General features: G+C 38.9%; 1 protein-coding gene across 1 annotated transcript in view; it reads right to left on the bottom strand.

The window, feature by feature from the left end:
• Positions 1 to 24,545, bottom strand: part of LOC126088565 (protein sneaky) — a 371,958-nt gene that overhangs the window by 82,102 nt on the left and 265,311 nt on the right. The window contains exon 13 of the mRNA XM_049906792.1: positions 20,050 to 20,163. Coding sequence (XP_049762749.1) covers positions 20,050 to 20,163 — 114 coding nt within the window. The remainder of the gene's footprint in view (positions 1 to 20,049; positions 20,164 to 24,545) is intronic.

The following is a 24,545-nucleotide window of genomic DNA, read 5'->3' as shown; positions in this document are numbered from 1 at the left end:
CCACAGGCTGTCCAAAGGTCAGACAATGCCTGCTTGCAAATGTTCCTGTATCATGTTTTCATATGTCTATAGGTCTGCAGAGCACAGACAGTGAGGTTTGTGGTGAGTGGGAGGAGTGTCGAGCTGGCTCAGCTGGAAACAGGTGGTGCAAAGATGTCGTTGGCAAGGTGGTGTCTGTCTGTCTTCTTCTTCTTCTTCTTCTTCTTCTCTTTTTTTACTCACACTGCAGATGCGTGATGAATGGATCAGTTTCACTCTTTATGAACCCTATGCACTGCAATGTACCTATCTTGTTGTGATTGTTGTCAGCTACTGTCAGGGTGCACCATGGCAAGGTGACTGTTGTGCGCACATTTTGCCTGGTTGATAGGGGGGGGGGGGGGGGTTGAAGGTGGCACCCATGTGTTGCAACCAGCAGCGGAGAGCGTATGATGTGTAAGTGTTCATGTACCAATATGAGTGCTGCCTCTGTCTCCCTAATGCATTGATGGAGGTCTGTGTTGTTGATGCATAGTATCTGTGCTTTTCTGTTGCAGCTGACCTATCTTTGGTGAGTTATGAAAATATTGTCTATCAACTGGGTGCAGTTGTGGAGTGTTTCAGAAGAGGAGTCATCATTGGTGAGATGTTTGGGTGAACAGGTACCAGTAGGAACAGTCATAGCAAAAACTCTCAGTGTGATTCCATTGTATAGTGCATCAGCGTCACTTGAACCACATTGGGTGAGAGTTGGTAGTACTCTAGAAAGTCCAGGGTTATGATTGGTTTGCTGACATCTGTCATGTAGGAAGTTCAGGTGCACTAAAGATTTGATGACAGGTGGATGTTGCGAGTAATAGTGTCATAGACCGGTATCTCTCAATTGTTTGCCAAATAAAGGAAGAGGCTGATGTCAGTTCGAAAGTTAACATGCTGCTATGTGGTAAGGAGATGATTTCAGAGCCTGTGCTAACTAAAAAGTACTGTTGAGTAACAAGATCTGGCATAAAAATGCATCCCTACATGGTCGTGGAGGTGGTGACGTGGCTCTGCACTATGCATGGATGGGGTAGGCAACTTTGTTCATTGGGATAGGCTGAAGTGCCTATTTCGGTCCGCCAATGTCATGTTGGATTTCACAGGCAGCACCACATTTGCAAGCAGCATGTTTGAATTAATTGTGGAACCACAGCAGATCAATGGCCATGGGCAGTATGTGATGTCGGGTATGTTATTCTTCAGTGGTGCAGGCAAGGTGGTCCTGTTGTGGCATCTGTCAGCTGCCTGGTAAGTGTGGTGTACCATCCATGTTGTGTCGAGCTGGCTCAGCTGGAAACAGGCAGTGCGAAGATGGCATTAGCGGGGTGGTGTCTGTATGTCTTTTTTTTTTTTAAATTTTATTTACATGTCAAGTTCCCTAGGAGAAAATCTCCAAGGTCATGGAATGTGTCAGTATATGAAATTACAACATAAAAGTAATAACAGGTAAGAATAAAATGTTTGTGAACACAAAAAAGGTCCCTCTATGAATGTAAGTAAATGTGATCAACAATACATCAAGAACCAGCTTACTTTTTCAAGGAACTCCTCGACAGAAGAGAAGGAGTGACCCATCTGGAAACTCTTCAAATGGATGCACCAGTATACTGCACACCTTTCTGCACAACAGTTTAGGAAGTCCGATCCAAATGCACGTTTGATTTCTGCTGAGTATTAACTGAGTGAAAACTGCTTATTCTTGGGAATAAGATAATATTGTTAACAAGAAATAACAGGAAGGAATATATATATATATATATATTGAGAGGCCAGTGTTAACATACCCAGACTCGTGAACAGGGGTCGACAAGAGGTTCGTGGACTTACACCACTTATTGCCCGAACCGCCCGTTTCTGAGCCAAAATATTCTTTTAGAATGGGAAGAGTTACTCCAGAATATAATACCATACAACATAAGTGAATGATAATAAGCAAAGTAGACTAATTTTCATGTCGAACGATCACTCACTTCAGGTAATGTTTGAATAGTAAAAATGGCAGCATTAAGTCATTGAACAAGATCCTGAACATGAGCTTTCCACAACAGTTTATTATCTATCTGAACACCTAGAAATTTGAATTGATCAGTTTCACTAATGAAATGCCCATTCTGTGAAATTAAAATGTCAGGTTTTGTTGAATTGTGCATTAGAACCTGTAAAAACTGAGTCTTACTGTGACTTAGCGTTAGGTTATTTTCTACAAGCCACGAACTTAGGTCATGAACTGTGCTATTTGAAACCAAGCCAATGTTGCACACATCTTTTACTACCAAGCTGGTGTCATCAGAAAACAAAAATATTTTAGATTTAGCCATAACACTAGAGGGCATATCACTTATATAAATAAGGAACAGGAGTGGCCCCGACACTGATCCTTGGGCATCCCCCCCTCCCCCCCACTCTGCCACACACACACACACAAATTTGACCGTACCTCACTCAGACCCCACATCACAGCCATTCTCAACATTATGAATAATGACCTTTTGCTGTCTGTTGCTAAAGTAATAGGTGAACAAATTGTGAGCTACTCCCCGTATTCTGTAATGGTCCAACTTCTGGAGCAATATTTTCTAATCAACACAATCAAACACCTTAGTTAAATAAAAAAATATGCCTAGAATTCAAAGCCTTTTGTTTAACCCATCCAGTACCTCACAGAGAAAAGAGAATATAGCATTTTCAGTTGTTATACGACTTCTAAAGCCAAACTGTACATTTGATAGCAAATCGTGTGATATAAAATGATCAATTATCCTTACATACACAGCCTTTTTAATAACTTTAGCAAACACTTATGGCATAGAAATAGGTCTAAAATTGTCTACATTATCTCTTTCTTCCTTTTTATAAAGCAGCTTTACCACTGAGTACTTTAAAGGAAAAATTACAAACATGGCTAAATACAGGGCTAACATGAGCAGCACAATACTTTAATATTCTGCTAGGCACTCCATCATAACCATGAGTCCTTAGTCTTCAGTGATTTAATTATTGACTCAATCTCCCCCTTGTCTGTATTACAGAGGAGTATTTCAGACATCAATCTCAGAAAGGCATTTGCCAAGAGTCATGATTCCCAGTAGAAGCCAAATTTTTATTTAATTCACCAGCAATGCTCAGAAAATTATTGTTAAATACTGTACATATATCTGATTTATCAGTAACAGAAATATTTTTACTGCGAACTGACTTTTATTGTCAACCTTGTGCTGCTAACCAGACACTTCCTTCACAACTGACCACACGGTTTTAATTTTATGCTGTGAATTAGCTATTCTATTTGCATACCAGATACTCTTTGCCTTCCTAATAACATTATTAAGCACCTTACAATACTGTTTGTAATGGGCTACTGCAGCTTGATTTTGACTACTTCTAACATTTTGATATAATTCTCACTTTGTTCTACATGATATCCTTATCCCACTAGTCAGCCACCTGGGCTGCCTGTTACTGCTAGTACCCAGTTTAGAATGTTCTAATGGAAAGCAACTCTCAGAGAGCATGAGAAATGTGTTAAGGAAAGCATTATATTTATCATCTATGTTATCAGCACTATAAACATCCCGCCACTCTTGTTCCTTGACAGGGTTTAAAAAACTCTCTATTGCTGTTGGATTAACTTCCCTAGGATAATTTGTAATTATATGTGACATTTGTTTGAGAACAAAAGCCTTTTAGTGTTAAAATTTGTGCAACATGATAAGAAAGGCCATTCACACTTTTACTAACAGAATGCCCATAGAGTAATGAAAAATGAATAAAAATATTGTCTATGGCTGTGCTACTGTTCCCCTGCATCCTACTTGGAAAAAACACAGTCTGCATCAGATCATAAGACTTTAGGAGATCTACCAACATCCTTTTTCTTGCACCAGTGTATATAAAATTTATATTTAAATCACCACATATAACTAATTTCTGGTACTTCCTAGAAAGTGAATCAAGAGCCCTCTCTAGCTTGAGCAGAAATGCAGAAGTCAGGTTAGGGGACCTATAAACTACAACAATTAGAAGTTTAGTTTCATTAAATTCAACTGCCCCTGCACAACATTCAAATATCTATTCAATGCAGTGCTGTGATAGGTCTAGGGACTCAAATGGAATACTGTTTTTTACGTACATAGCAACTCCCCCACCCCACAAGGAATGCCTTGAAAAACAGCCAGCTAATATGTATCCTGCTAAAGGAATCCCCTGAATTGGCAAAATATTTAAGTGGTGCTCCGACATACCAATAATTTCAGAGATCAACATCTGTAAGCAGTTCACTAATTTTATCTCTAATACCTCTTAGATTTTGATGAAATATGCTAATTCCTTCTCTGCTTGGAAACATGAAATCCTCTGAAGGGCAAGCCCTTAGTTAGAGGGACTTCCTTTAAGTAGGTATACCTATCAGCTGACTTCAATCTAAAAAAGGTGCACCTCTAACACCAACTACTACAGGAATTTTTCCATGAGTGATCCCACCAGAACCCACGACACTGTCACCTATAAGCTTTGTCAGCCTCTCCTTCCCATACCCATTGAGGTACAGGCATGCCGAGTGAAACCTGATTTGCTGATAAATCCAACTGGCACCACTGAAATGTGACCCATGCCTTCTACCATCAGCACCCTCTCCAGCTCCATGTTAACACGCCTGACAGCTGCATTACGATGAGGCTGATCATGATGCTGAAACAGTTGCACGAAAAGCACATTAGTGCTATCAGTTTCAATAGATATCTTTACCAGGTGACTGTCTACATCATATTCCCTATCTCCATCAAGACTGTTCAATGCTCTACCCACTATCACTACCTGATCCTCCTTTGTAAAATTCCTACATAACTCCCCTATGCTGTCAGTCACCAGAGCCAACCCTGTATTGTTTAATAGTTGCCGGTAGTATATCATCAAGGACATGCAAGTAGTTTTTCTTGAGGTTTAGACTTGTGTGTGATCATTGTGAGTTTAACTCAGTTGGTAACAGTACCTGATGTCTAGGAGGCTTTGACTACTGGTAACAGTACCTGAGGTCTAGGGATACCAGCTTTGATTACTAATTGAAATGTCCTTGATCCCAAGTTCAAAACCAGCCACTGCTTAAATTCTGATTAATAATCAGCTTTGGCAACCAAATACTTCTGGTGTAAGAAGTCACCTTCATTCTACCAATGGCCTTGTCAAAGAAGGTGGAGGAGTGGACAGAGGTTTAATGCGCTCTCTTGTCATTGGGGTGGGAAACTGCCCATTAAAGGCAGGAAAATCAGCAACGATCAATGGCATGAGGATGCAGAAGGCAATGGAAACCACTACATGAAAGACACACAACATGTATCCAAAGGACATGTGGCCTGAAATTGAAAAAGTGTCATGATGATCTCTCCAATAGCAAAAGATTCTGGAATAGTACCCCATTCCGATCTCTGGGAGGGGACTGCCAGGGGTAAGGTTACTATGAGAAAAAGACTGAATAATTAATGAAAGGACAATGTTCTGTGAGTCAATGCATGGAATGTCAGAAGCTTGAATGTGGTAGGGAAGCTAGAAAATCTAAAAAAGGAAATACATAGGTTCAGTCTTGATATAATAGGGGTCAGTGAAGCGAAATGGAAAGAAGACAAGGATTTCTGGTCAGATGAATGTAGGGCAATATCAACAGCAGCAGAAAGTGGTACAACAGGAGTAGGATTCGCTATGAATAGAAAGGTAGGGCAAAGAGTGTGTTACAGTGAATAGTTCAGTGATAGGGTTGCTCTTGTCAGAATCAACAGCAAACCAGTACCAACAACAGAAGTTCAGATATACATGCTGATGTCGCAGGTTCAAGATGAACAGATAAAGAAAGTATATGATGATATTGAAAGGGTAATACAGTAAATAAAAGGAGACAAAAGTCTAATAGTTATGGGGGAGTGGAATGCAGCTGTAGGGGAAGGAACAGAAGAAAAGGTTACAGGAGCATATGGGATAGGGGCAAGAATGAGAGAGGAGAAAGACTAATTGAGTACTGTAATAAATTTCAGCTAGTAAAAGCAAATACTCTGTTCATGAATCACAATAGGAGGTATACTTGGAAAAGACTGGGTGATACAGGAAGATTTCAGTTAGATTACATCATGGTCAGATTCCAAAATCAGATACTGGGTTGTAAGACATACCCAGGAGTAGATACAGACTCAGATCACAATGTAGTAGTGAGTAGGCTGAAGCTCATGAGATTAGTCAGGAAGAATCAATACACAAAGAGTAGGATTCGCTATGAATAGAAAGGTAGGGCAAAGAGTGTGTTACAGTGAATAGTTCAGTGATAGGGTTGCTAAGGGATAATGAGACACACTTGAAGTTCTTGAAACCTATAGATGCAGCAATAGGGAATAGCAGAGTAAGCAGTACAGCTGAAGAGGAATGGACATCTCTAAAACAGGCAATCACAGAAGTTGGAAAGAAAAACGTAGGCACAAAGAAGGCAATGGTGAAAAACCATGGGTAACAGAAGAAATATTTCAGTCAATTGATGAAAGAAGAAAGTACAATAATGTTTAGGGAAATTCAGGAATACAGAAATACAGATCACTGAGGAATGAAATAAACAGGAAGTACAGGAAACTTATACAAAATGGCTCCATCAAAAACATGAAGAAATCAAAAAAGAAACGATTGTGGAAAGGACTGACTCAGCATACAGAAAAGTAAAAACAACCTTTGGTGACATTAAAAGCAAGGGTGGTAACATTAAGAGTGCAATGGGAATTCCACTGTTAAATGCAGAGTAGAGAGCAGGTATGTGGAAAGAATACACTGAAGGCCTCTGCGAGAGGGAAAACTTCTCTGATGTGATAGAAGAAGAAACAGGAGGATATTTAGAAGAGATAGGGGATCCAGTATTAGAATCAGAATTTAAGAGAGCATTGGAGAACTTGAGATCAAATAAGGCAGAAATGATATATAACATTCCATCAGAATTTCTAAAATCATTGGGAGCAGTGACAACAAAATGACTATTCACATTGCTGTGTAGAATGTATAAGTGTGGCGACATACCATCTGACTCTCGGGAAAAGTTATCCATACAATTCTGAAGACTGCAAGAGCTGACAAGTGTGAGAATTATCACTCATGCATTCAAGTTGCTGACAAGAATAACATACAGAAGAATGGAAAAGAAAATTGAGGATGTGCTAGATTATGATCAATTTCGCTTTAGAAAAGGTAAAGGCAACAGGGAGGCAGTTCTGACCTTGAGGTTGGCAATGGAAGCAAGACTAAAGAAAAATCAAGACACATTCATAGGATTTGTCAATCTGGAAAAGGCATTTGGCAATGTAAAACAGTTCAAGAGGTTTGTAATTCTGAGAAAAATAGGAGTAAGCTATAGGGAGAGACGGGCACTCAGATTAAAAAGGGTGTAAGACTTGGATGTAGTCTTTCCTTCCTACTGTTCAGTCTGTACATTGAAGAAGCAATGATGGAAATAAAAGAAAGTATCAGGAGTGGAATTAAAACTCGAGGTGTAAGGATATCAATGATATGATTCACTGATGACATAGAGAAAATGAAGAAGAATTACACAAGGAATGAACAATATAATGAATACAGAATAAGGATTGAGACTAAATTGAAGAAAGATGGAAGCAATGAACAGTAGCAGAAATGAGAACAGTGAGAAACTTAACATCAGGATTGATGATTGTGAAATAGATGAAGTTAAGGAATTCTTCTACCTGGGCAGTAAAATAACCAATTGTAGATGGAGAAGGAGGACATCAAAAGCAAACTAGCCCTGGAAAAAAAGGGCATTTGTGGCCAAGAGAAGTCTGCTAGTATCAAATATAGGCCTTAATTTGAGGAAAAAATGTGGACTGTGTGGGAAAACCAGAATAGAAAAGATTTGAAGCATTTGAGATATGGTGCTACAGACGAATGTTGAAAATTAGGTGAACTGATAAGGTAAGGAATGAGGAGGTTCTGCACAGAATCAGAGAGGAAAGGAATATGTGGAAAATGCTGAGAAGGACAAGGGACAGTATTATAGGAAATCTATTAAGACATCAGGGAATGACTTCCACGGTACTAGAGAGAACTGTAGTGGGCAAAAACTGTAGAAGAAGACAAAGATTGGAATACATCCAGCAAATAATTGAGAATGTAGGTTGCAAGTGCTACTCTGAGATAAAGAGGCTGGCACAGGAGAGGAATTCATGCTGAGCCTCATCAAACCAGAAGACTGATTTTGGGGGGGGGGGGGGGGGGGGGAGTGTCCGGTTATGACTGGTAGTTGTGCATAGTTGTGCAGAGGTGATGTCACAATTGTGAGGGCACATTTTTATGGAAATAGTGTTTGTAGATAGCCACATGCAGCTGTTGTTCTGGGGTTTGAGAAGGTCTCTGTAAGAGAATAGTCTTTTAAGTGATGTACTCGTTGCATGCAGAGGTAACAGGATAAGGTCACTGATTAGTTTAGTTTGTACCGCCATATGGCAGAGTAGGTTAATGTACTTTGATTCATCTAAAATTCCAGTTGGTTTGAAAATGCTGTCCACTGTTGCAAATGACAGAGCCAGGTGAGTAGGGTTGAACTTTGGTAGTTTGAGATGTGACCTGAACCTATTGGGGTGAGGCTGAAGATCTAATTGTAGTATTGTTCTATGTAGGAGGCAACCTATGTAGGAGGCAACATCTCTGCTGATTGCTCATGGCACACAACTGGTTGTTACAACATGGTAAGCAGTTGTTTGTATCCAATTTGCAGCATGGAAGACATGAAAGTGGCATTATGATTATGTTGCAAACTTTGCAGATTAAAAGCACTGTCTGTGGTAACATAGTTCTCAAGGTCCAGCAGCAAATTTGTTGCTGGTTGCCACTGTTAAGGCATAGTTAGGCCAGTATACTCTGTAGGCACAAGGCGCAAATTATCAATGCACTCAATTTTCAATACTGTATTTGCACAATTATGACACTGCACATTCTGCACTGCAACCCTGTTGGCACTGTAATCCAGAAGTGGTGTGATGTGAAATGCATTGTGTAATGGCCACATTGTCATGACATAATACAGAGGACTGGATTAACACAGAGTAGCAAATTAGTGTGCATTTCATAACAGATGCAGGGCCACCAGTGTAGGAAAAGTCAACCACAGTACAATGGGGACTACTTTCAATCATACATGGCACAGTAATGGAACGTACACTTTATTCACAATAGCAACTTTACATATGTATGCATCAAACAAGTAGTACAAAACACAGTGCTTCTCTTCTCTCTTTGTCCTAAGATTGTACACTGTGTGCCAGCCAGAGACATTCAAGACTCACGTAGAAATCAATATTCCTACAAAGTCAATGACAGGTTGCTGGTGACAGCAAGCAGGAAACTGAAAAATCTTCAAATATTTAAAAACTAAGTAAAAAATATCTCATTAGCCACTCCTTCTCCAATACTTGAACTCAATAATGTAATATCTGCCCACCTTCAGTATTTGTAATAGTTAAATCCTGATTTTGCCAGTGTGTAGACAGTGAATACTGATGTGTGTAAAGTTACATAAATCCTCCGTTCAAAATACTAAATAAAAAGAACAGCTGCATAGTATAGAAGGAAAAACAGTTTCAAAGCCACTGTTTTCCTTCCATCATACTTAAATACAGTAATGTAGGAATAATTACAAAAATTATGAATTTGAATAGATCTGTGTCAGTCGTAACTTATTTTTAATATACTTCACAGAAGTTGCCAGATGGGGTAGCTTTGTCCTGTTAACATATACCAATAACTGGAATTGTCATGATGGAATTTATGGGACAAAGAGTGTGAATGAATGAATGAATGAATGAACAAAGGATACTGAATGTATACAGAGAAGGGCAGCAAGAATGGTCACAGGTTTGTTTAATCCATGGGAGGGTGTCACAGAGATACTGAAGGAATTGAATTGGTAGACTCTTGAAGACAGATATAAACTATCCCAAGAAAGTCTATTAACAAAGCTTCAAGAACTTGCTTTAAATGATTACATGTGGGATACATTACAACCCCCTATGTATTGCTTACACAGGGATTATAAGGATAAGATTAGAATAATTACTGCACACAGAGGCATTAGACAATCATTCTTCTTTCAATCCAAAGGTGAATGGAACAGGAAGAAACCCTTATAATTGGTACAATGAGACATACCCTCTGCCATGGACCTCACAGAGTATAGAAGTAGATGAAGATGTAGATATGTTTATCTCTCACGAAGTTTGTTGTTAACAATCCACTAAAGTTCAAAAGGTACAATAAGGTACATAATTACACTACCAGAAGGAAAAATGACATTTATTGCTCCACATTAAGGTTGTCTTTAGCACAAAAAAGGGTGCTTAATGTTGCAACAAAAGGTTTTGATCACTTACCCAGTGATATAAAATGTTTGACAGACTGCAGAGTAAAATTTGATAACAAACTGAGAAAGTTTCACAACAACTACTTCTATTCCATAGCAGAATTACTATTATTGTATGAGGTGTGTTTTTTAAATAAGTACCATTTTGAAATTTAAAAAAAAAAAAGTCGTGCTAAGATATCTCAATAATTTTATTTTTACGTGAAAGCCTGTACCTTAATCTATGCACTGACGCCATTACAGTCTGATTCTTCCTTCTTTACATTGTCTACTGAGTGTTTAAGATGCCTCTGATAATCGTGAGTCCCGCCGACAGTAAAGTACGGGCTGTTATAAGATTTCTTAGTGCTAAAGGCCTAAAAGCAATTGATATTCATCGTGAGATCGGTGCAGTTTATGGAGAAAAAATTATGAGTGATGGAATGGTAAGAGAGTGGGTGAGGGCATTTAAAGATGTCCACACAAATGTGCATTATGAACAACGGAGTGGCCATCCTTCAGTCGTTAATGAAAGTTTGGTGCAGGTAGTGGACAATAAGGTGAGAGAAAACAGACGCTTTATGATTTTCTCCTTGCGGGATGACTTTCCTAATGTTTCTCATAGTGTTTTGTATGGCATTGTGATCGAGCACTTGAATTACCGAAAATTGTGCACACGTTTGGTACCGAAAATGTTGACAGATGTGCACAAAACCAAACGTTTAGACAGTGCATTGACTTTCCTTGAGCAGTACTACAAGGACAGTGCTGATTTCTTAAGCCAAATTGTTACGGGCAATGAAACATGGGTGGCCTATGTCACACCAGAATCAAAGCAGCAGTCCATGGAATGGCAGCATGCAGATTCACCCAGAAAAGTGAAGTTTAAGCAAACAATTTCTGCCCGGAAAATTATGTGCACAGTTTTCTGGGAAAGAAAAGGAGCATTGCTTGTGGAATTTCTGCCTCATAATGGGTCAATCAATGCAGCAGCTTATTGCAAGACATTGCACAATCTGTGCCATTCAATTCAGAACAAAAGATGTGGCAAGTTGAGCAAGGGCACTGTTTTGCTGCAAGACAATGCCTGTCCGCATGTGGTGAATCAGACCAAAGATCTCATCACATATTTTCGATGGGAAACTCTAGACCATCTACATCTACATCCATACTCCGCAAGCCACCTGACGGTGTGTGGCGGAGGGTACCCTGAGTACCTCTATCGGTTCTCCCTTCTATTCCAGTCTCGTATTGTTCGTGGAAAGAAGGATTGTCGGTTTGCTTCTGTGTGGGCTCTAATCTCTCTGATTTTATCCTCATGGTCTCTTCACGAGATATACGTAGGAGGGAGCAATATACTGCTTGACTCTTCGGTGAAGGTATGTTCTCAAAACTTTAACAAAAGCCCGTACCGAGCTACTGAGCGCCTCTCCTGCAGAGTCTTCCACTGGAGTTTATCTATCACCTCCGTAACGCTTTCATGATTACTAAATGATCCTGTAACGAAGCATGCTGCTCTCCGTTGGATCTTCTCTATCTCTTCTATCAATCCTATCTGGTACGGATCCCACACTGCTGAGCGGTATTCAAGCAGTGGGCGAACAAGCATACTGTAACCTACTTTCTTTGTTTTCGGATTGGATTTCCTTAGGATTCTTCCAATGAATCTCAGTCTGGTATCTGCTTTACCGACGATCAACTTTATATGATCATTCCATTTTAAATCACTCCTAATGTGTACTCCTAGATAATTTATGGAATTAACTGCTTCCAGTTGCTGACCTGCTATTTTGTAGCTAAATGATAAGGGATCTATCTTTCTATGTATTCGCAGCACATTACACTTGTCTACATTGAGATTGAATTGCCAATCCCTGCACCATCCGTCAATTCGCTGTGGATCCTCCTGCATTTCAGTACAATTTTCCACTGTTACAACCTCTCAATACACCACAGCATCATCTGCAAAAAGCCTCAGTGAACTTCCGATGTCATCCACAAGGTCATTTATGTATATTGTGAATAGCAATGGTCCTGTGACACTCCCCTGCGGCACACCTGAAATCACTCTTACTTCGGATGACTTCTCTCCATTGAGAATGACATGTTGCGTTCTGTTATCTAGGAGCTCTTCAATCCAATCACACAATTGGTTTGATAGTCCATATGCTCTTACTTTGTTCATTAAACGACTGTGGGGAACTGTATCAAATGCCTTGCGGAAGTCAAGAAACACGGCATCTACCTGTGAACCTGTGTCTATGGCCCCCTGAGTCTCGTGGACGAATAGCGCGAGCTGGGTTTCACATGACCTTCTTTTTCGAAACCCATGCTGATTCCTACAGAGTAGATTTCTAGTCTCCAGAAAAGTCATTATATTCGAACATAACACGTGTTCCAAAATTGTACAACTGATTGACATTAGAGATATAGGTCTATAGTTTTGCACATCTGTTCGACGTCCCTTCTCGAAAACGGGGATGACCTGTGCCCTTTCCCAATCCTTTGGAATGCTACGCTCTTCTAGAGACCTACGGTACACTGCTGCAAGAAGGGGGGCAAGTTCCTTCGCGTACTCTGTGTAAAATCGAACTTGTATCCCATTAGGTACAGCGGCCTTTCCTCTTTTGAGCGATTTTAATTGTATCTCTATCCCTCTGTCATCTATTTTGATAGCTACCATTTTGTCATCTGTACGACAGTCTAGCTAAGGAACTACAGTACAGTCTTCCTCTGTGAAACAGCTTTGGAAAAAGACATTTAGTATTTCGGCCTATAGTCTGTCATCTTCTGTTTCAGTACCATTTTGGTCACAGAGTGTCTGGACATATTGTTTTGTTCCACCTACCGCTTTGACATAAGACCAAACATTTTTTAGGATTTTCTGCCATGTCAGTACATAGAACTTTACTTTCGAATTCATTGAACGCCTCTCGCATAGCCCTCCTCACACTACATTTCACTTCGTGTAGTTTTTGTTTGTCTGCAAGGCTTTGGCTATGTTTATGTTTGCTGTGAAGTTCCTTTTGCTTCCGCAGCAGTTTTCTAACTTGGTTGTTGTACCACGGTGGCTCTTTTCCATCTCTTATGATCTTGCTTGGCACATACTCATCTAACGCATATTGTACGATGGTTTTGAACTTTGTCCACTGATCCTCAACACTATCTGTACTTGAGACAAAACTTTTGTGTTGAGCTGTCAGGTACTCTGTAATCTGCTTTTTGTCACTTTAGCTAAACAGAAAAATCTTCCTACCTTTTTTAATATTTCTATTTACGGCTGAAATCATCGATGCCATAACCACTTTATGATCGCTGATTCCCTGTTCTGTGTTAACTGTTTCAAATAGTTCGGGTCTGTTTGTCACCAGAAGGTCTAATATGTTATCGCCACAAGTCAGTTCTCTGTTTAACTGCTCAAGGTAGTTTTCAGATAAAGCACTTTAAAACATTTCACTGGATTCTTTGTCCCTGCCACCCGTTATGAACATTTGAGTCTCCCAGTCTATATCCGGCAAATTAAAATCTCCACCCAGAACTATAACATGGTGGGGAAATCCACTCGAAATATTTTCTAAATTATCCTTCAGGTGCTCAGCCACAACAGCTGCTGAGCCAGGGGGCCTATAGAGACATCCAATTACCATGTCTGAGCCTGCTTTAACCGTGACCTTCACCCAACTTATTTCACATTTCGGATCTCCGTCAATTTCCTTCGATACTATTGCACTTCTTATCGCTATAAACATGCCTCCCCCTTCACTGTCCAGCCTGTCTCTGCGGTATACATTCCAATCTGAGTTTAGGATTTCATTACTGTTTACGTCTGGTTTGAGCCAACTTTCTGTCCCTAGTACTATACGGGCATTGTGACCGTTTATTAATGAGAGCAGTTCTGGGACCTTTCTATAGACGCTCCTGCAGTTTCTATTAGCGCATTAATATTGTTATTCCCTGTTGCATTTTGCCTACTCCTACCTTGCCACGTCTCAGGAGGCATCTTGTCGGGCCTAGGGAGGGAATACTCTAACCTAAAAAACCCCCATGTGCACTCCACATGTACTCCGCTACCCTTGTAGCTGCTTCCTGCATGTAGTGCACGCCTGACCTATTCAGGGGGACCCTACATTTCTCCACCCGATAGTGGAGGTCAAGAAATTTGCACCCCAGATCTCCTCAGAATCGTCTGAGCCTCTGGTTTAAGCCTTCCACTCGGCTCAAAACCAGAGGACTGCGATCGGTTCTGGGAACGATACTACAAATAGTTAGCTCTGATTCCACCCCGTGAGCAAGGCTTTCCGCCTTCACCAATTCCGCCAACCGCCTGTACGAACTGAGGATGACTTCTGAACCCAGATGGCAGGAGTCATTGGTGCCGACATGAGCAACAATTTGCAGTCGGGTGCACCCAGTGCTCTCTATCGCCGCCGGCAGGGCCTCCTCCACATCTCGGATGAGACCCCCCAGCAAGCAGACAAAGTGAACACTGGCCTTCTTCCCCGACCTTTCCGCTATTTTCCTAAGGGGCTCCATCACCCGCCTAACGTTGGAGCTCCCAATAACTAATAAACCCTTCCCCCCGTGTGCCTGCACGGACCTTGCTGAAAGAGCAGCCACATGTCCACTCACAGGCAGAGCGGGCGATGCCACACGGCCAGCCTCCACATTTACCCTCCGCCTCGTGCGCCGCGAACGCCGCTGAACCCGCCACTCCCCTTGGGGAGAGGGTAGCCCAACTGCGCCCCATACCCGCGAAGATGTCCTGACAGCAGGGACAGTGGGTGAAGCATGTAACACCTGGGGTGTACCATGTGACGCACCAGACTCCCCACTGCCGCTACACTCTGAGGCAGCAGCCTGAAGACGGCTGACCGTGGCCATCAACACGCTCAGGTGTTCGCGAACAGTGGCCAGCTCCTCCTGCGTCCGTACACAGCAGTCACACATCCTATCCATCCTAAGAAATCAATTTACTGTAGAGAGTTAATCAACTTTCAACTAGACTGCTAATTCACTAAAGGCGGCTGATTGTTGACTAAACTGTGACTGCTAGCCACTTCTTGTAGAAAACAATTAAAATAGCACTACCTGTCTCTGGACTGCATTGAACAAACACTAGCACTACTGGCACTATGGTTGACTAAAGGGACGCTCTCTGACTGTATTCAAAACAAACACGAAATCTATGGAACACTATTACTAGCACTTGACAATTAAAGCTTCCTAAAAGCAAAAACACACAGAAGAAGAAGTGACAAGTAAGAAAAATACAATTAATACTTAAATTAAGGTAGCTCGCTGCACAGCAGACGTGAAGCAGACTGCAGTTAGGTCGACACTGACACTACCATCCTCCGTACAGCCATGATCTTACACCCAGTGACTACTATCTGTTCCTGCACTTGAAGAAACACCTGAGAGGTCAGCAGCTTCAAGACGATGATGAAGTCAAAACAGTGGTGATGCAGTGGTTAACAAGTCAGGTGGCAGACTTCTATGAGGAGGGTATTCAAAAACTGGTACAACGTTATGACAAGTGCCTCAATATTGACGGAAATTATGTAGAAAAATAGATTAAGGTACAGGCTTTCATGTAAAAATAAAATTATTGAGATGTCTTAGCATGTCTTGTTTTAATTTCAAAATGGTACTTACTTAAAAAACATGCCTTGTAACAGTGGTGGGTAGGAATTATTAACTCACATCTGTATATCTTTTTTTCCTTTAGAAAAAATAAACATAGAAATGTTCCAAATTTAACAGTATGTACAAATTAATTTGCAATGTGAATGTAAAATGACTCTCTCCACATCATTACTATCACGCAAAATGATCCATGGAACATGTAACTATATAATTAAATTTGTACACCCTCCTAGACACATTTAGTATACATGGTCAATATACACTTGCTTGTGTTCTACACGTGGCTTTGTTTTACTTTTTGTTCAAGACACTGGAATCTGATAGACACATAGCACAGGTGATTTCTGTTTTACATGAACATTTTCTGCACATGGCTTTGTGGCACTTTACACAGGTGCCATTGGTCTTGCTGCCTTTGCACAGTCTGATATAGCACTTCCTCCGCTTTCTAGGTGATTTTGGTCCTGTATCCTCTTCCTTTGCCTGATGTTCTTGCTCTATCATTCCCTTGAGTTTATTTGCCAGCTGAAGTATAAACATGTTCCTTTCCATTTTCTTCTTCATTACTATTTTTAAATGACTCATGCATTTATTGCCAACCTTGTTCAAGATGTTGTAGAAGACATGAGTTGGCCATCTCCTACATGCAACTTTTGTGGTATAATTACAGACCATTTGGTCAACCGTATCCACCCCACACTTTGTTGCATTGTAGAATGTTATGGTTTCAGGTTTTTTTTTCCTCCCTTGCTTATTGCTGCTTTAGCATGCAGTGTACTCAGAAGAATCACATTTTTATTCTTCTTTCCTTGGTATAGAGTCATGGTGCAGTCTGTGTTGCCACTATGATTCAGGATGATGGTGAAGTGTATTTCAGAATTGGGCTTCCTTACTTCATAAGGGATTTCACAACAGATCTTGTTCACTGTACCAACTAATGAAGTTTTCTTTTCTTTGAGTTTCTTAACAAGCTGAAGAGATGTAAAGAAGTTGTCTACTGTCACATTTCTTCCTTGATTTACAAATGGCTCCATGAAACACAGATGATGTACTCTCAAAGTTGTTGCTTCTCTCTATGTGTGTCCTCTTTGCCAAGGTATTGAGAAGAATTACGTATTTACTTTGTCGTTACATTGACAGCCAACCAGAATTTGAGAGCATACTTGTTTGGTTTGTTAGACATGAATTGAGTGAACTTGCATCCTGTTTTTCTTGGCAATAGTTGCTCATCAGTGGTCATATTTTCTCCATGGTGGTAAGAACAAATACTGTTTTCAGTGAACTCTCTCCAAATTCCAGATACAAGAGTGATTTATTGAATGCCAGGCATTCAGCTCAGGTTTATTTTTCACCAAAATGAAGAAATCTGAGAAGCTCCTGAAACCCGTCCCTTGTCAAAATGGCCTTCATAAAAGTAGGCCCCCAACAGTGTGACCAGATGTAGAGATCCATACCATTCATGGAAAGGCATGTATCAAATACATCAAAGATAGAGCTCAGAGTAAAGATGTCCATGATCATAATTAATTTGCAAACATCAAGCCACATACTGTGGGAAAGTATTACTCAACAGGTGAGGAGTCTACCTTCTGGAAAGCATTTGTAATCTTCTTGGAGCAAGAAGGAATAAAGGAGCTCTGGTACCATGGAAGATGACCACCACCAAGGAAGACAAATATGATGTATATAAGTGAATGTTGTTACATACTATTCACAGACAGAATGTCAATGAGAGTTCATAGTATGTTAACAACACATCTTTGAGACATTAATATTAGTTGGTTCCCATGTAACGTTTAAGTGTTTATCAGTTTGTGACAATATGTAGAGTTAATTGAACCAACCTACACTTCATTTAAGTAGAGAAGCAGTGTTTTGTTTTGTTAGCCACTTAACTTATAGAAATCTGCACAGAAGAAAGAAGTGCAATGCTTGGGAGACATACCTGGACCCTGAGATAATTCACAAGAGTGGAAAGGCTGAATCTCAACGCCAATCTAATAAAGGAGTGTTAAGGCAGCAGTGTTAGCTATAGCTGCAAGGAGTAATAGATGTAGAACAGATGTTGCCAAAGCAGTCAAAACATTGCTACACTAGCTAAATACAGCAGTCTACAGCCACTAATAAACACTCCACAGAGATCATCCAGACATACATTTTGTGCAAATGACACCCTCTGTATCAGTTTCTCCAGCTCCTCAAGTGACACAATCCAGGAATTGCTTTTTAGTACTTTACAAACATTTGATACTGTGTATTTATTCATGAGAAGTAGCATTGCTTTGTCAAAAATAAGACAGAAAGCACTGGTGACAGAGTCGTTTATTCGTTGGCAAGTGTAAGCATTGGGACCTCCTCTCTCCTTCAGAGAATTCACAGCCAACTTTCTTCCAGAAGATGAAAACTTGGCAATTTTCCACACAGTTTCATCCCTAGAAACTATCTTTGTGGATGCTTCCAACTGCACTTGCTGTGAAGAGAGAGGTGATGATTGACATAGATCAGCATATGAATCCTTTTCCACAAATCATTCCCGGTTCACAATGTCTTCATCTTCACTTGTCTCAGGTACATAATTGTCATCTTTATCAGTGAAGTCAATTTCCAATTCAACTTCAGAATTCTCTAAGAGGTGTAACACTTCTTCATCAGAAAGTCCATGCTGACGATACAAGGTCCAAAATGTGTCTCTTGGACAAAGACTGTTACCTGAATGCTGTGATATAAACAGTGGTAGATTGGAGTTTACATGTGCCAAGTTGCAAAAATGAGCAGCAACTGCTTTGCATGACTGCTGCCTTTGGTCACTTCATTGTTGGATAATTTACATATATACAGAAGAGTACTTACAGTGGGGTCAATTTGACCCTATTCACTACTCTAGGTATATCGAATGAAATGTCAAAAGAAAATATAAATAATTCATAAATTCCAATGGATCATTATAAAGAAGAGAAAAAATTCAGAAAATTCATGTGATTTCATAATGCAGTAAATAAATTCAATATAACAAGGATGGAAAAAGTATGACAAGGGTCATTTTGATCACTGCCACCACTATAGTGTTAAATACAAAAGAAAACTGGTACACCCTACACTGTCAGTATTCCTAAAGCTGAACTTGTCTCCAGAATGGTGTAAATGAAGAATATTCACAATATTAACAATTAATGTCCAGTGGCGATTTTTTAAAGAAAGGCAATATGATATAAAAATAGTTTATAATTCTACCATTTCAAAATTTTGCATGAGGCAACCCCACAATAACTATGATAAACACATGTACTGAGAGGAAAAAGCACTGCTCACCTTAGAAACAAAGTGATAGTACATTGAATGTGCAATAATTTCTCACTTCTCACATGGAATACTGGGAATGGATGTATGTGATCCCCACACTGTGGATATATTGTTCTTGCAGAGTAGGCAGTATATAAAAGAAACAAATATGTTTTTGTGTCTTGGACTTCTAGGAAGGCAGATGTGACACACTACATGTGGACCTCACTCATCCTGGGTCTTGAGTGACCTGCCTTCATTTTTAACCTTCCCCAACCCACTCCTCTCACCTCCCTGGTGAAGGAACTATTACTTCTGAAAGTTAGGTAGTACATTACTTTTCCTTTTATATATGTCTGTCAGTAGTACTAAAGATTTTGCGCCTCCCCGGTGAAGAAACTATTACTTCTGAAAGTTAGGTAGTACATTACTTTTCCTTTTATATATGTCTGTCAGTAGTACTAAAGATTTGCCTGCTGAAAGTACTTGGCAGTCTCATAATTTATTATTTTTCCTGACTGAATGTATTCATTTGTTTTTTATGTCACTATCTGCCATTCATCAATTAGATCTTAAAATGAATAGTAGTTTGTTCCTCAATAATTATTTTTGTTCTGTCCTAGAATTCCACTATAACAATAAGATGACAACAGAGTTGTATCATCAGTTATGGATTAAACTGTGATACATTATTGGTGGGCAGTTTATTCAATTTTATTCCTTAGTATCTTCCTTCATACCTCCATTTGTTTTATTCTTGCTTGATGTTTAATGGTAGCTTTCATGTGTTGTAGAATGCCAGCTCTAGTCTTCAGTGTTTCATTGTAAAGGAACAAAATTCTCCTCTTCTCTTGCTGTAAATATATGAAAATACTTAAGAAAACCAGTAATCAAACTAAAGTATTTTAATTTATTGGTGAACATAAAGTACATGCTAACACATCATTTTAGTGACTTATAAAAATATTTACATTTAGATTATATTTTTGCTTGATACTTCCTCAAACAATAATATGTGTTGTGCCTAGTAAAAAAATATTTGGGAAGTATAGAAACAGAACAGATGTGTCTAAAATAATAATATTAACTCAAACAAGAAAAGTGCAGCAGTTTGTGTGCACTTATACATACATAAACACTCTCACTTACTCTCTCCCTCTCTTTCTTTCACACACACACACACACACACACACACACACACACACACAGTTTTCTGGTAACTGGCCTAGGAGGAAGTGTGGATGTTTCATTAATTTGGTAGTTGACATGTCTAAACAGTCTACAAGCAGCAATACAATATCTTTTTCTTTGAGGCAGACAAAGTAAGGATACATACTGATCATTCATACAAATATGTTGTATATGTATTCACTAGATTTGCAAGACTTCAGCTGAGACACACTGTTACAAATACATGAGTAAAATTAATTGCTGGTAGAGTAAGTCTTCAAAAAGAAAATGAAAAAAACTCTAGCTCATCTGGTTGAGATAGAATTTTGATTAAGATATAGAGACAGCGACTGTGACCCGCATCACTGGGAAGCGAGATCACTGGCAAGTGAGGAAAGGAACATCTGTGGACTAGCCAAAGACTTCTGTGCATTCTGAGCTATGATAAGTTGTGGACATGCTATTATATTGCACTTCATGAATAAAATTTATGTGCAGCTAACCACTTTGATTCCATTATTAGGACATTCCCTGTCACCTGGTTATAGGGAATACCTCCATAAATTACAATTACTTAGTGAGTACTGTATTTTACTGTGCTGTCTTGTATCCAATCACTGAATACTAGAGTATTTTCTGACACATTAAAATATACTGCAAGGATAGCATTTGTAAAATGACTCTATTTAAGAATAACAATGGACTCCCCTATTTGATGCAGGGATATATGTAGCACTATATTCAGAGCAGATGGGCAGTAAATTAAGTCCCTATTAATCCATTCTTGAACTACTGCTGTATCAGTTATTAATGATCTTAATTCACAATGTGAAGGACAGCTACAGGTAAGTTAATACCATCATAAAATGCATGCAAATCTTTCATGTAACTACTTCCTAGGCATAATATAACACACTGAGAATACCAAACACCTGCTCAAAAAAGATTAATTTTGTATTTGGTCCTGTGTTAAGACCAAAATAATAAAATAAAAAAAGTTGTCGCTTTCCTAAATGCAGACCTTATCGTTCTGTGAACTCACATTCTCAAGAGAGGCTGTAAGAAGTAACAAAACTTTTGCAGTACAGGAATGAGTTTGCGGTAATACGTTGAGTTATTAATTGCTTATATAACAGTATCTCTCAAATAGTCGTATACAAATTCCATTGCAAAATTTCAATTGCATATGTAGTACCCAACCAACATAAATTATTTTCAGCAACGTATGAAAATCACAGATCAACACAACATATAAGTTCCTTTAGGTTACCAGAACATACTGGAATTATAATCTACATTAGATGACTCATATTCTTTGAATCATGGGATAAAAAGTCTGTGAGACATGGAATGAATTCAAAGATGTATTTTTTTAATGAAGTGCAATACAATATAACAACTTAAAATTGAGAAATATTATAATATCACAAATTTAATATCACATATAATCAGATGCATTAGTTCTAAGAATCACTGTGGAAACAGTGATCATTGAAGTAGGAGGAGACAGCCAATAAACAATTCTTTAAAGCATTCCAAACATAACTCCATTATAGTAGCACAAGACATTTATTACGTTATGGTAGGTTGTTGAATATATGTATACCCACACATATTACTTCCTTTTGTATTGATGATAGACACTTTTAAGCCTTTTTCAGAAGTGGTCTTTTAGTCTCAGTGTTATAGTCACTGCACGGGAAAACTGAGATACCACTGACAGTAAAAAATGTTTGTTATTGTATTTACTGTGAAATAGTTGTAAAAATGTCATATTTTTGTAAGATGTCTCTGCACATACATCCACAATTAACACAAGATATAATTCACATTCTTCTGTAGACTGAAAATGTTATCTTTGTTATGTAAAGTCACTTCAATAATTATTCAGAAGCTCATTAGTGAATGGAAATATGCAGAATAAATTAATATCCTCATTTTTAAGTCAGTTGTAGCTGCAATTATGGCAATACTAATAAACTTGAACCAAAGTACTTCATTACGTCAAGGATGCAAGTTTTTCTATTTATGTTATTTGTTTGAAGTCCCAAAAACTGGACATAATCTGCTCCTTGAAATTACATGTTTGAATAGACTGTTGTGTCAGAGGAACTGAACTTTATGTACTACGTATTGTCAAAAATTTATTGTAATCTATTTCCCTTGAATAGTGTGTTGGTATTTTCAGATATTTCAGTACTTTTCTTTTGACACAGGTAAGATGACTTTGTGGTGTCAACTACTCCATAGTATTTTAACTGATGCATGAGGACATCATGGCCTCCCACAAAAGCCTTGGTTAAGTTACAAAATATTCTCAGTAGTAATAACGCCTAAAATTATTGATGACACAGATGATTTATTAAGAAAGATATAGTCTGTTAGCTGACAATCGTGTTCAAAATCGACTCTTTTTTTTCACTGAACATGGCTTTTGTACTACATATCTACACATACTGTTGTACATCATACCAAATTTTTAAAAGAAATGCTTGGAGTTTTCAGCTTGTTAGATGTCCAGTCAAATTATGAGACAGTTAGGAAAGACTCTAAGAAAAGAGTGAGGCTGATTAATGATAAAACTTTGGAAGATTTGAAAGAAAGCTTAAAAAAGGTTAAATGGGGTGAAGTGCTTAATGAGTCTAATGCTAACTCTAAATTCAACATATTTCATAATGAGTTTGTATCCAGTTTTGAAAGTAGTTTTCTTAAAAATACAATTAAATCGAATAATAACAATTAATCAAAGAAACCTTCGATCACTTCAGGTATCAGAGTCTATTCACAGTGAAAAACGGACTTGAACAAAATAAGCAGAACAAGTAATGACCTAGAAATACTTTCTTATTATACATACTATAGTAACATATTTGTAAAAGTTGTAAAAATATCTAGGAGTATGCACATTTTGTCAAAACTGACAATATGGAATATCGTTAAAGAAGAGACAGGGAAAGAAGCCATAGAAGATGGCATGATTTCTGTTACAGGGAATGGGAGTATCGTAAAAGACAGTTTATGTGTATCAGATATTTTTAACAATTACTTTTTAAAAACAGGCTACAAAATTGGTGCAAATAGTTCAGAAGAGAAAGAAAAGCAGAACATTGAAGAAGCAACATACAGGACTTTTAGTGAAACGCAAATTAATCTCACATCCCCAGCTGACATAAGTAATATTATCATGTCTTTAAAAACTAAAAGTTGAAGAGGGATGGATAATATTTCCAATAAGCCACTAAAAAGTTGTGGCCCTATAATATGTAATATTCATAGTCAATGTAATGCAGTATTAACTCAGGGTGTTTTCTCAGGCCTCTCTGTAAAAAGAGATGTCTCCACAGATGTCGATAACCACCCAGTGTCACTCCTTATGTTATTTTCTAAAATTTTTGGGGCTGTAATGTACTCCACAGTTGTCATCCACCTGTGTGGTAATGGGATACTTAGCCAATCACAGTTTGGATTCCAAAACAGCCGTTATACTGAGTCAGCTATTTATCATTTATGGAGCACATAACAAAATCTTTAAATGATAAAATATTGTCAATTGGCATGTGCTGTGATTCATCAAAGACAATTGATTGTGTCAGTCACAATACTCTATTAGAGAGGTTAAGTTTTTATGGAATATATTGTTCAGCAAATGCCTGGCCTAATTCTTAATTGTCTGCCCTGACAGCTGAGTGGTCAGCATGATGGATTGCTGTCCTATGGGCCCGGATTCAATTCCCGGCTGAGTCGGAGATTTTCTCCACACAGGTACTGGGTGTTGTATTGTCTTCATCATCATTTCATCCCCATCTGGCGTGCAGGTCGCCCAATGTGGCATCAAATGTAATAAGACCTGCACAAAGGCAGCCGGACCTGCCCCGCAAAGGGCCCCCGGCCATTGACACCAAACGCTCATTTACATTTCATTTCCAATTCTTAATTAAGAAACACAATACAGAAAGTTGCCCTATAGGCTGCTTGAATTATACAAAGAGGGATAAGGGCGTCCATACCTGGGGGCCAGTGAAAGGAAAAAATATTGTGTAGCTAGGAGTCTTTCTTTCAAGAAAAG

The sequence above is a fragment of the Schistocerca cancellata genome, chromosome 1, assembly GCF_023864275.1.
Source record: "Schistocerca cancellata isolate TAMUIC-IGC-003103 chromosome 1, iqSchCanc2.1, whole genome shotgun sequence".
Taxonomy (NCBI): domain Eukaryota; kingdom Metazoa; phylum Arthropoda; class Insecta; order Orthoptera; family Acrididae; genus Schistocerca; species Schistocerca cancellata.
The sequence above is the reverse complement of the archived record's forward strand: the minus strand, read 5'-3'. Positions and strand labels throughout refer to the sequence as shown.